We start from the raw sequence: 14316 nt of genomic DNA on the forward strand, positions 1-14316 counted from the left end.
TAAAACATTTTATAAACAAATGTGAATATCAAATAGTATATTGGATTTTTGGATATTTGCAGCTGACTTTGTTGAACATTATCGAGTCCTTCTTAGCAAAATACAGAATTGTATTGAAATATAATTAATGTTTGTCATTCTAAGACACTTGATACATACAAAATAACAAAAAAAACTTAAATTTTAAACATGCCAGGTAGAAAAAAGTACACTTAATTAATCATTGATCACACATCATATCTTAAATAATAACAATACAATTTTCACTCGAGTCACAGCAGAACTACCCAAAACACAATATAAAACTTCAATTCCCATATTTTGAAAACCAGATAAGAGAACAAATGATGGAAAAATACCTATTGAATATTTGGTCAGAATAGGGTCCAAATATTTGCAAACATTTATGAAGTCTGATGGTTAGTGGGATGTTGGGTTTCATAAGTGAACCGTTAGGCGTGAATTACCATTGGTCAAAAGTCTTCAAGGAAATAATATGATACCAAACATAATTTTTTTCAAATTGTCACTTACACAACCTCAAACAATATGAAAACTAATATACTGGAAAATCCATATAAATATTGATAAATAAAGTATATTAAATCGAGACACTTTCCGAACAAACTTATATGTGGAATGATGCAAAGCGGAACTAACAGTAGTTAGGTCATTCCGCTGTTGCTATGGATTAGTGTTACCATATCTATTAAAGATTTTCCTTAATGTGATTCAAAAGTATCGAGCACTTCAATAAACACCAATTAGTGTCAGTTATCGTTTAAAGCACCATTCTTCTACAATATTGCAATTATATCTATTTGATAGATTTTACCACATATTATTTTTCAAATTATTTGAGGTTACTAAACTGAGGTACTAAACCGACAGTCTCGCCGCATGACATGGGATCACACAGAATGGTGTCTTTTCGATGTAGAATCACATTTTGTCCATTCGCAGCAGTGATAGGAAATAAAATCCTGTATTTGGCTTTCACAGTATGGGAATGATATTTTATATGAAACAATGTCTTCGAAATAATTGATCTACTTAATTTTCCTAATAAATATTGCGGCAAGACCATTTACAGAATAGCGTACATGTATTTACATGTGTAATGAGATCACGTTGGAGCCACACGTAATGGTGGTCCTTTAATGGTCAGGCAGTTCATTTTCTTGTACTTCGTCATATTGGGCAAACTTTAAGAAAACTTGCTCCAATGTCGTCTGGCTGAAGCTGTATTCGACTATATGAAGGCTTTCTTTGGCTGCAAGAAATGAAAATGATAAACAATGTAGTCTGATAATGTTTTGTATAACGTGAGAGCTATGACTAAAAAGCAGATTTTGTTTACCGTCTGGCTGCTCGATAGTTAATAATAATAATTTTGGATAATTTACATAGCGCCATTTTCGTAAAATACTACCTCAAGGGCACATATCGCTCAGTCCTTGCAAGAACATCATAAATAAAAAATTGAAAATTTTCAGTTGTGCATGTTTTCAGAATGCTCAGAAAATGTACTAAATTCCAGCAAAAGAGGCAAATTTTTAACTTAATATTTACCCGCTACAGGGCAGAAAGTGTTGTTTTTGCATTTTGAAGAAAAGGTATTGTTTAGTTATTTTTTTAAATATACTAAATATTTTTCCAATGGAGAAAAAACCATCAGGTTTTACCAAAAAAGATCTGTTGCACAGTAAAAAGTTCAATAAGTAGCTTGATATTTATTTTTAATACATTGTATTGTATTTTTAAACTTTAAAAACATTCTTCTGAAAAATCAAGTTTTTTGATTTATGACGTTCTTGAAAGGAGTGAGCGATATGTCCCATTTGGTATAAGTCTCATGATCTGGAGTGGATTAAGGACGTAAACCGAGGTCCCACTGTGTATGTGTTCAACTTACATGCTTCGAGTTTGGCGAAACAGCGCGCGAGAGAGGTGACTCCGTGCTGGGGAACACTGAACACGAGGCGGTCGGCGAAGCTCTCCTCCAGCCGGGCGTCGGGAAACAGTTCCCGTACAAACTGTCGCGCCGCCGCCACGCCACCGCACGTGTCCAGCACTGTGCTCTCTACATCTGATGGAACACTGGAAAAAATTGATAGTGTGAGAGCCATTTTAAAAGCAAATTTATTGTTTCGGAATTCACTTTGCAGTAAGACATGCTTTTTTAAATTTTTTATATTTGTTACTTACATAGAAATTTTTCCTTGCCTATTATGTACAAGGATTTATAGGATATTCAGTTTATATCAATCGTTCAAGATCCGTCACATAACTTATTTATTTGTCTTATTCTTGTCACATTTTCCAAATAAGACACCACCAAATCCGATGGATCCTTATGTCCCATTGCCTCATCAATTTTCGTCAACTGATTACCCTCTTTTGCACATTCTGTTTCCAATTTGAATCTCTCCCTTTTTAAAATTGGACATATCCTCACCAAATGAGGGACATCTTGTGATAACGTCTCATCATAATTCAATTATAAATAAAACACTTGTTTCTTATCACTTAAGTATTGTTTATTGTCACTTAAGTTTCGGAAGCTTCTATCTATGGGTTTGAATATAAACTCTGTTTCTACTCGATATAAGTTTATATTCAAATCCGTAGATGGAAACATCTGTAGCTTCCGAAACTAGTCGTAACAATATAATACTCAAGAGGTAAAAAACACTTGTTTTATTTAATATTGAATGCAGCATTTACATGAGAATAATGATCAAGACAATCACAAAATAATAAGGACCGCTTGTCCTACCCTCCTTCCTATATTTTTCCTCCATTTTATTTTCCACAGCAGCGATGCCCCTCACCCTGAGTCCCTTCGCTAACGTTAGCTGTATTCAACCAAATGTATTCACCATTGGGTTTGAAAAAAAAAAATTTACCCAGAGTGGATGGAGAGCGAGTTTCTCCTCAGTATAGTAGAGTCGCCGTCCTCGTTCCCCGAGCCGACGAGCGGCGTGTGGATGTTGGCGTCCACGGCGCCCTCGATGCCCTCCTCGGGCGCGCCGTCGGGCGGCCCCTCCGCCTCCGCCTCGCTGCGCTCCCCGAGCGAGGGGCTGCCGGGCTCGGCGGGCGCGGCGGGCGCGCGCGGCGACGCCGGGAAGGTGGACGCGTCCGAGGGCTGGCGGCGGCGCGCGGGCGCCGACAGCTTCATCTCCAGAGTGTAGCCCGCGCCGTACAGGTTCTTCAGGTGCTGGGTGGAGCCTATGCACCTGGGGGACAAAATAAAATACAGTAGAGTCTCGCTTATCCCTCCTTCCGAGTTATCCGGCCTACCGGGGCAATACCCCTATGGAAAGTTTCACACAGCAAAGGACACAAAGCTCTATAAATAGGGTTTTAAAGTATGTAGAGCAGCTGGAGGAAACATCGTCTACCGAGCTTTTACTTTTGAGGCCTCTGCGAGATTTGGCGGCCGGAAAACGACAATAGCGGGTGAACAAAAGACAATCACATACATTTTTTACCCAAGCTTAAGTTTAGTTTCGTAGTTCACTGCATTGTATGTGAGTATGTACCTACTGTAAAACATGTTTTATTACTTTGCCGTAAGTGCATTTTGATGATTCGTTACATTCAATTATGTTACATGCACATATTGGAAAAGTTTTCGATGTGAAAATTAACAAATTTTCAAGGTCATTTTTATCATTTTACATAGCCGCGGCCGGTTTGGGTCGGATAATCAAGACTATTGTAACACTATTTTTTGAAATCTCAACACAGATGGCAGTCTGACCACTTTACACAAGTATAACATTCACCAATTCCACCCATGATTGACAACCACGCTACTCAAAAACATGAATATTTTAGATACATATATTGATCAATCCCGTAACACAATATAAGAGATTTCACAATAGCCATCTATGGGAAGGATCATATAAGGAAAGCTTTTATTAAGCAGAGACTATTCATTTACATGCGAGGTCCGAATCCTGGATTATATTTACATACTTGAGAAACACCTGAAAACACGATTTTTAATTTAATTTCAGCTTTTAATTTAACCAATTCATTTACGATTTTTTAATTTTATTTTATCATAATAACAAACTCACAATTGAAGATAATCCACATTTGTGAAAGTATTTGGACAAACTAAAAAATGTTGTAAAATAATACAATTAATTCTAATTCGCAGACTGATTTTGTATAGAGAATGTAGATAAAATGATAAATGGATTTACCTTAACCCTCCCTTGACCATGATCCCAACTCTGGAGCACAACGCGTCTGCCTCTTCCATGGAGTGTGTAGTGAGAATAGCTCCCTTTTTACCCTGAAAATCAAAGAAAATATGTGTTCTATAAAAAATCTAAGCTTAAAAAAAAAAACTATGGTACTCTTACATTAAAATATGAAAAAACATTATACAAACTTGAATAGTTGGAATTGTATGGTATTGCATTTTGGTATCTCAAAGATGAACATTTCTTTGATTCAAGTATTTTTCACCCTTAAATAGTCGAAGAATTGCTAGTTTTTTGAAAATGGTTTAACTTTTGGGACTTGGAATATAGAAAATAATAATTTTATTTAAAAATTCATAGTAATTATTTATTACTATGAATTTATAGCTTTTTTAAAGCAAGTTTCGTATTTCTATGAAGGTGCTCATCCTTCAACATCCCAAGAATACAACTCTCAATTGTAAGTTTTCGCAACTTCATGAATGTTTGATAATGATGTTGCACATATCAAAACATGTGTTACATTAGATTTATTAACCGGATCCACGCGGCTCGCATAACCGTATGTGTTTTAACAAAACATGCCCCATACGCGGCTGACATAAGCGTTTGTGTTTTTACATTGCTCCAAGTTTCGAACCTCAGTTTAACTTAGAGGGATTTTTTCATGGTGTGGAACTTTGGATAAAATAATACGTCAATCCTTGGCCTTATGACATCTGTTGAAATATCTGACTAATAATTTGTAACATCACAAGGATAAATAAAAGAACAGATCCCTGATTTTTCTTGCGGTCGGTAATTAGTCCGCGCCATAATCATGCCCTATATCTGTCTCACTCTCGACGCTACGTATCGCCAGTGGGTAAGAAAAGACACACGATGCGTGCTTTGATTTATTTATGTTACGATATATTTCAAGAATAATGTGACACATGTGTATTATAGAGTACCAAAAAGGCACAATGAATCCCATTGAACGTTTTTGTTTAGGAAAGTGAATTGTTTCTTAACTAAATACATGATAAAAAAGTAATCATTTAAAAAACGGCGAAATACCGCCGCGCACGGGCGTCTCTTAGGAACAAAGTTAACGCGGTTAAAAGGTTAATATATAATATTGATATTTACAAAGTATAAGTTAAATTGGATTACTTGGAAGCTGGCGAGTATGGTGTCCCACAGGAAGCGCTTGCTGCGCGGGTCCATGCCGGTGGAGGGCTCGTCGAGCAGCACCAGGCGGGGGGCCCCCACCATGGCCATGGCGAAGGACAGCTTCCTGCGCGTGCCCCCCGAGCACTCGTCCGCGTGCTTCGAGCCGTGCTCCACTATCTGCAGCCCACTCAGGTACACGTCCACTATCCTGGATAAATGAACATGAGTTAATTAGATTTGTTCTTTAGACACGTGCGTAGTAATGATGATAGCCTGTACTGGTCGTGATCCGTAGCAGCTGGAGTACAAGAAAGGGAGAGGATGATGCCCTTATCATGTCAATCAGTGCACAAATTTGGTTGCATATTGGATTTTATAGCTTCTAAAATATTTGACAATTCATTACTTTTATTTATTTATTGGAAAACCAACAGAATATTTAACAAAAATAACATAATATAATAAAATAAAATAAAAACATTCCAATTAGAAGTTTTCACTTTAGCAATCTAAAAATAAAAATAAACTATCATGTACACCGCAGGACAAAAAAATTTACGAGTTTACTTGCTACCGCACGCCTTGACTTTACTGAACTCTTTTTCTAAGAAATCCTTTATCGATACCTCTTTCTTTTGTTCAATAAATTAAAGACACTTTGTGTCACCTTTCTACAATATTTACATTTTAAAATGTCTCAACAATTTTGTTTTACCCGCGTTTGAGGGAACATAACACAACAATCATGGAAAGTGCAAAGCAAATGTCGATAGCGATAAAATCCAAAATAATCACACTGTCGCAACAAAACATATCTAATTGTAAAATATCTCGTCGAGTTGGGTATTCAGAAGGTGCAGTGAGGTTTTTATTTAAAAAATTCCAACAAACTGAATCCATAGAACGGAAAAAAGGAAGCGGATGGGGGCGCGCGACATCTGCCCGAGATGATCGCTTAATAAAAAAAATTGTTATGCGCGATCGATTTTTAACGGCACTTAAAATACACGCAGAGGTGCAGTCTACTAGCTAATCAACATTTTCAGTAAAAACAGTGTTCAGGCGGCAGTTGGAGCATGGTTTCCAAGCACGAAGTCCCGCAAAGAAACCATTACTGACGAACAAAATGCAGAAGGCTTGACTGGATTGGGCGAAAGAGCACCAGAATTGGACCTTGGAGGATTGGCAAAATGTTATTTTCTCCGATGAATTAAAATTCAACCTTTTTGGTCCAGACGGCATAAAGATAGTTCGACGAAAACTTGGGGAAAAATACCATCCGTCGTGCGTCCCTCGAACCGTTAAACATTCACCCTACGTCATGATTTGGGGGTGCATGACAGCGTACGGTTTGGGACCTCTAAATTTTATACAGGGTACGATGAATGCCATCCAGTACAAAAAAGTGCTGAAAAACCATCTTATTCCAACAATCGAGGACATTACGCAGTATACCGCGGACCCGATTTTTCAGGACGATTTGGCGCCGTGCCATAGAGTCCGCACTGTGAGTACAAATATTTATTTTTTAATGCACTTTGTAGACCACTTGATAAATAATTTATTGTTTTTCTTACAGATCATTGAATACAAGGATAAAATTGGCTTAAAATCGTTGACGTGGCCCGGGAATAGTCCTGATTTGAACCCAATAGAAAATTTATGGGCGATTATGAAAAAAAAAGTTGGGAAAACAAAATAAAAAAACATTGAGGAATTAAAAAAAACTTGATTCAAGTTTAGGAAGAAGAAATAACATCAGAAATTTAAGATTCGCTTTACGCTTCGTTAAATAATAGAATTTTACATGTTATAAAAAATAAAGGTGAATTCACTAAGTATTAAATATTTTTGAATGTTATAAATATGTTTAAATGTAAAATACCTTAATTTAAAATATAGCGATTAGAACCTTCTTCTTAAATATGAATAAAAAAATTACATGTCTTTTATTACTCCATCACAAACACTCGACCATAAATGAACCGTTATGGGTCTCTAAGGTTCGGATAATCTGATACCTGGTATATAATGGCAATTTCTAAGTACAATTCATGAGTAAGATCTTTCATTTTAACCTTGAAGTAACGAGTAGTCATCACATATGTTAAACAATACAAAAAAAAAACTAATTAAATATCAAGAATAATTCATTATGTGTCAATTTTAGTTTTTTTGAGGACTCGTAAATTTTTTTGTCCAGGGGTGTACATAAAAGCATAACTATATATAAACTTACATTACATGTTTTTATCAAATAATAGAAATTTTCTTTATCAACTAGTCAAATACACATCAACAATATTCCTCTTAAACGTATTAAAAGAAACATTATTGATGTCTATTTCATTAAGCATTACATTGCACATATCGCAGGCTCGATTTAAAAATGAATTTTGGTAGGACTTGGTGTGCATTTTAGGGATTTTAAATAAATTTTTGTTTCTGGTCTGTGCTCCCAGGACTCTAAGATTGATGAGTGATAAAAGCTCTGGGCAATCTACATAATTATTAAAAAAATTATACAGGAAAATAAGGTCAGCATTGTTCCTACGTGTTACGAGCTTGGGTAAATTCATAAATTCATTGCTTGGAGCCATCCGTCTAAAATTACAATATGAAATAAATTCAAAAACTAAAGCTAGAAAAAAATATTAATCAAGAAAAAGTAACAGTTACTTATTAGTCACATCATCTCTAGTTTAAGTTTACGATTCTTACATTCTTCTAACAAGGGTTCAGATGAGGATCGGCACCCAATGGTGCAAAAGGCACGGCATCGTATTGATTGCGTTATCTTGATCGTTACATACATGAAGGCAAGGTGATTACTCCCGCGCTTCAGGAACCAGTCCAGGGTAATATTAAATGGGAATCGAACCCGGGACCTCCAGCATGGTAGCTAAACACGCTAACTATTACACCAGGGAGGCGGTAAAGTAACATATACTATAACTTTTCTATTCTTAGCATCTTTATGTGGAATTTATGATGGATTTATAGTGAAGTAATCATACTGAGGAATATCCTGGCTGGGCACGCCTCGAATGGCCGCATAGCACTCCAGATGCTCACGCACAGTGATGTTCTTCCACAAGGCATCGTGCTGCGGACAGTAGCCCAACATCTGGAAGGCGGCCTGGCTGTGTGCACTCACATTGTGCCCACCCAATACCACCTGCAAACACAAATCATTAATTGACTGTTTTAGTGCTGAGATGTATGCTAAAGATGCTGAAGATTTTTTTGCCAAAATTCACTTTATTAATTTGTAATTGATATATACATTATAAACTAAAATTTAAGCATATATAAAAATTGATCAAAAATTTGAAAGTAAGCAATAACACTCTTGTTAAAGATGTTGAAGAATCCCGCTTTGGAATACCCCCTCAGGCAAATGGAACAGATCAATTTATGGCATGATATTGTTCAGCATAGCGGTAGCTCTTCCTACAGGCGTAACCATCGGCAGGTTGTTCCTGTGTATAGGAATGTGAAACAATCTATGCCGACGCTGTCTTAGGTAACTATCCGGAACATACAGACCAATGCTCCGGATAATTTCAGAATTATCGATCATACCGCGCAACAATCGATAAAAAATACACATTCCTTCTAGTATCTAAACTATTGTAGCCAAGCATACCTTGAAGATCCATTCCAAATTTAGTAGAGAATGCAAGGGCGAAAACAAAAGGATTTTGTTTAATTGTTTGTTTGCATTATGTGTAGGGCTCTGTACGAATGGAATGGAAATGGAGGATTGTCTATCGGTGGCATAAAGCTACCGAATATACGATATGTAAACGACACAAAACTTTTGGCCAAAAGCCACTGAAAGAGGGTTCGGCATTTTGTGTCCCAGCTTGGTTTATGTTACCAATGTTCTTCACTATTTTAATCATGTATGATACCACCTCTCGTGAGTTCCTTACGAGCTCCAACTGAGCTCGCTAGTTCCCTCTTGATACTTTTTATTGTAATTTACACCTTAAAGAAAAACCCTTACAGTTCCATTGGTGGGTGTCTCCTCGGCGGTGATGATCTTCATGGTGGTGGTCTTGCCGGCGCCGTTGTGGCCCAGCAGGCCGAACACTTCGCCGGGCTCGATGGCCAGCGAGAGCGAGGCCACGGCCACCTGCCGCGCGGGGCTAGGGGGGCCCGGCGAGCCCGGGGGGCCCTCCTCCGCCGCCTCCGCGGGCGAGTGGCCGCAGCACCCTGATGTCAAGCGGCAGCAAGTGCTCAGGCTGCTCTTGTACTCTTTGCGGAGATTCTGGAAGGTTTGTTACATTTGCAGTGGAAGTCGTTTTAAATCAATCAATCAATCCGAATGCTTGACAATGTACAACACCTACTCTAGACAACTAGAAACTGCTGAAGTGCGAATGCAGTTGAAGTGTCCCTTAAGGAGGGGACTGACCGGAGCATTTCGTCGTAAGTTCGTTCGCGGCAAGCGCTCCAACTATGGATTGAACGCTCTGCTCGCTGTACTGACTATTCGAATGCTAGTATAGTAACGTGTTACGTTACGACAAAATGGCTCCGGTCAGTCATAGAATAAAGAGTTCACACATTTGTGGGTGTAACTGATTAAAGAAACACAATTGAGATGGTATGGGCACATATGATGTAGGGAACCTGAACATATTGTAAACCAGGTGATCGCCATAGATCTAAAGACATCTAGAGGAAGACTAAAAAATTCATGGGTGCTACTGAAAGATAACATGATTCGAAGGCATGACCTAGGTGACGTTGTATATGATAGAAGGACCTACAACCTGAGGACGAGGAGAGCTGGCCCTACCAGTCAATGACGATAAGTTGGGATGAAGCAAGGAAGAAGAATTTGTATGGAGTTTTAAGCTGGAGCTGCCAAGGTTTAGCCATGTGGAGACCTTTTTTTTTAGATGGGAGTTGCATTTATTATTTTTTTAACCTTGCTTATTACATACAAGGTTTATAGATCAATAAATGAATTTTTGTAGCTAAAATCATATTTTAATTTAATCTGTATTGATTGGGAACAGGAGAGATTCTAGTGTGGGCCAATCAGGAACTTCTCAGCATTCGCTCATTGCTTGGAGGAAACCACGTAAAACTCCTCAGGAGAATCCGCACTGTTGACAGGCCTTCCGTTCTGCTAGAGGAAGGTTTGGCATTTTGTATTCTAGTTAGGCTTATAGTACTAGCCAATAGCTGTTGAGAATTACTAAAATTTACACTGAAAGTCATTTTAAATCAATTAATATGTGTCGGGTTTATAGCTGTCGAGGTAAACCTATATGATATATTATAAGCTGTTGGGAATCAGCCATATAGGAATTAATCATGTAGGATTTCAGTGGTATTTTTTTCAAAAGAATAAACCTCAAAGCCTCTATTTTAGTGGCTTGACTGCAGATAGATAAGATTAGGTCAGGTCAGGTAAGATTAAAATGGACTAATAGCTGTGTAGCAAGTTGACTTACATGCACCATTAGTACGGGGGGATTCGGAGGGGGGCTCTTGAGTAGACTAGCCACCCTGTGACGCTCCCTCCTGACATCCGCGTCCTCGTGCTCTCCCCCCTCTCCGCCGCCCGCCCCGCTCCCCAGCTCAGAGTTTTCACTCTCTTCAGTAGACAGCACGCTTATTTTCTGGAAAATACAAAACGATAAAGTAACAAAAACAAAAACAAAAGAAACCTTTTAGGCTTTCACAGCCATTCAGATGCTGGCAGCATTTTTTGGGGCTATTAACGACACACATCAATATGTCCACTTCCTCAGTGTAATAGCGTGCAAAGCTAACCTACTGGTCAAAATTTCTTGGTTCGAGGTCGCTCTACTGCAAGTTAATAACGGGTTAATATTATTTATTATATCGAGTACTGAAAGGAAACAATGATACCATATCAAGTTGAGTCACCTTTGAAAAATTAATTACGGGTCAGCTACCATTCTGGAGGTCCCGGGTTCGATTCCCAGGGGGGGTCAAATATATATAAGTGATTTTTTCACTCTAATATTTATTCAATATTACCCTGGACTGGTACCTGAAGCGGAGGGCCGATCACCTTTCCTTCGTGTGTTAACGATCAAGATAACACTGTGTTTATATAATGCAGTGCCCTATGCACCATTGGGGTGCGGATAAGGGTTTGAATTGAAGGGTTACTAAACCAGTATGAAATTGAAATACAGTAGAACAAAATTTAGAAAGCATAAGATTTTGAAGAAGGTTTGTAAGAAATTTTTTCAAAGACATACAAAGACCGAAGAACACATTTATTATTACATAAAACTATTATGTAATCTGGTCAATTCGCGAAGGGGTCAAACAAAAGTGACTTTTTCCACTTTTATACTTATTAAACTTCAAACTGTTGATAAACAAGGATCTGAAGCACACCTTGTTGCAGTCATATAAATAATGATATTTCCAATGCAGTGCCTTAAGGTGGAGACTGACTGGAGCATTTCTTCGTAAAATAACGTCGTAACTTCGCTCGCAGCGAGCATCACCGAGAATCCGAAACTATGGATGGAGCGCTCGGCTCGGTGTACTGACTGCCTGAAAGCTCGCATCGTAACATGTTTGGAGACTGACCGGAGCATTTCTTCGTAACATAACGTCGTAACATCGCTCGCGGCGAGCATCACCGAGCATCCAAAACTATGGATGGAGCGCTCGGCTCGGTGTACTGACTGCCTGAATGCTCGCATCGTAACATGTTACGTTACAACAAAATGCTCCGGTCAGTCTTCACTCTTATGAATCATTAAGTGGTGTCACCAGAGAGTGTTGTAATCAAAGTAGTTCGAAAACCCAGAAAAACGCTATCAGCAAAAGGTAAGGCGTGGGTAAAAGATATTAAACACTTGGTACCTTCTTTCTGCAAACGGTGAATATGTCGGAGAACTTGCTCCCAGACTTGAAAGCATCAATCCACTTGAGAATGACGCACCAGAAGGGAATGTGGAGGATGGTCCCCGCCACTAGAACCATGATCTCCCGAGTGGCGTAGTCGGCCAGGGTCAGCCGGGAGCAAGCCGCGCTTAGCCGGCACATCAGGTGGACTCTGAGGATTGAAACTCATAGTTCAGTTCGAAGCCAAATGATATAGATGATCGCACAATATCCCGGTACAAAAATCAGATTCGATTGACCATTCCTGTGTTTTCCTCATGAAAAAACATTTTATGGTTCCGTTCAATTTATACATAACTAGAGGTGGGGTCTGACCGGAGCATTTCGAAGTAACGTAACATTTATTGGCGAGCATCCGACTTCGGATGGAGCACTCGGAACGCTGTACTGACTATACGAATGCTCGCATCATAACGTGTTACGTTACGACGAAATGACTCTGGTCAGTCCCCACATTAGGTATAGTCTTTTTTTTTTTAGATGGGAATTGCATTTATTATTTACCTTGCTTATTATGTACAAGGTTTATGGATCATTTAGTGAATTTTTGTTTCTTCTAGCTAATTAAATATGTTTTTATTTGAATCTGTGTTGGGAACAGGAAAAATAATCTAGTGTGGGCCAATCAGGAACTTCTCAGTATTTGCCCATTGCTGGGAGGAAACCACTTAAAACTCCTCAGGAGAAGGCGTCTTTGCAAATTCGTCTAAGTGATCGAATTTTGACTGCATTCAGTCTAGTTACATTCTTCTTTTGCCAGCTCTATGCTTCACTTCTGTACATTAGGTTTGGTACCAGGACTCCGTCCTCTCTATGTTCCCAGTATTTGCTTTCCTTTCCTATAAGTTTATCAATCTTTCGATCCCTAGAAAACATACTGTAATAAAATAACTCTGCGTGAATTTTCTTACCGGTCAACATAGTAGACTAATGCATAGGGAATATACATTGTGTTGATCAAGGAGAAAGCACAATGAAGGCCAAAAGATAGACCTCCACCTAAAAACAAAACAAAATATAAGTCATATATCATCAGTCAGCAAATGGAATTTTTCAAGAGAATATATGGATGTCTCTTCCGGACTAATGGAATTTACATTGGGTATTTTTTATAATGATCGATGGAACTAACGCCAGAGGATCCCTTCACCGTGAATATCTTTTCTACTTGTATGAGGATATGGGCTATTTAATATATGAGGGGCTGAAGAGGGTGATACATGATATACCAAAATGGTGAAGGAGGTGTCATTTGTTGCTGCAAACCAATCCACAAGAATGAGACTACAGAAGAAAAAGATTTTTTAGGTGGTCTCCTTTACACTAAATAAATAAAAAAACATCTACACACAAATAAAGGGGGTCTTAATGATTGCGTCCACTGGATGTACATTTTTTTTTAAACCCTTATCCGCACCCCAATGGTGCATAGGGCACTATGTCATATAAACGCAGTGTTATCTTGATCGTTTACACATGAAGGAAAGGTGATCAGCCCTCCGCTTCAGGTACCAGTCCATGGTAATATTGAATAAATATTACAGTGAAAAAATCACTTATATTTATTTTACCCCCCTTGGGAATCGAACCCGGGACCTCCAGAACGGTAGCCGAGCGTGCTGACCATTACACTACGGAGGCGGACAAAATGTATCCACTCTGTTGTGGCTCTAATGATCTCATGATCATTAGAGCCACATCCAGATGCGCTCCATGATCAATGGTATAGTTTGCAACATTTTGAGTGTGTCCAAATCTGGATTATCTCCAATTAGGAGTTATTTTTCATATGCTTTTTCATCTATGTTGAGATGTCAAAAAATAATATGAAAAATAACTCCTATAATTGGAGATAATCGAGATAATTGAGATGGCAAAAAACATTGGCATAGTCGTGAGGGAAAAGAGTTTGTAAGCATTTCCATGCTACATTTGGTCCACGCTCCTTTGACTAAATTTGTTAGGACGACAAGGTTTGTATGGACAACTCTGTGAGAGTTTGAACACCGTTATTGTGAATTGG

The 14316-nt window shown here is 38.4% G+C and overlaps 1 protein-coding gene across 1 annotated transcript in view; it reads right to left on the reverse strand.

The window, feature by feature from the left end:
* Positions 1-908: 908 nt before the first annotated feature.
* LOC148309667 (cholesterol transporter ABCA5-like) overlaps positions 909-14316 on the reverse strand; it is an 83221-nt gene continuing 69813 nt past the window's right edge. The window contains exons 24-33 of the mRNA XM_088259631.1: positions 13205-13292; positions 12252-12444; positions 10853-11020; positions 9391-9654; positions 8396-8556; positions 5379-5586; positions 4221-4312; positions 2910-3239; positions 1916-2100; positions 909-1273 (exon numbers count right to left, since the gene is read on the reverse strand). Of these exons, the coding sequence (XP_088115757.1) occupies positions 1158-1273; positions 1916-2100; positions 2910-3239; positions 4221-4312; positions 5379-5586; positions 8396-8556; positions 9391-9654; positions 10853-11020; positions 12252-12444; positions 13205-13292 (1805 nt within the window). The 3' untranslated portion in view covers positions 909-1157. The remainder of the gene's footprint in view (positions 1274-1915; positions 2101-2909; positions 3240-4220; positions 4313-5378; positions 5587-8395; positions 8557-9390; positions 9655-10852; positions 11021-12251; positions 12445-13204; positions 13293-14316) is intronic.

Source organism: Brachycentrus maculatus, unplaced genomic scaffold, assembly GCF_059751285.1.
Source record: "Brachycentrus maculatus isolate JH-2025_06_01 unplaced genomic scaffold, ASM5975128v1 h1tg000119l, whole genome shotgun sequence".
NCBI lineage: Eukaryota > Metazoa > Arthropoda > Insecta > Trichoptera > Brachycentridae > Brachycentrus > Brachycentrus maculatus.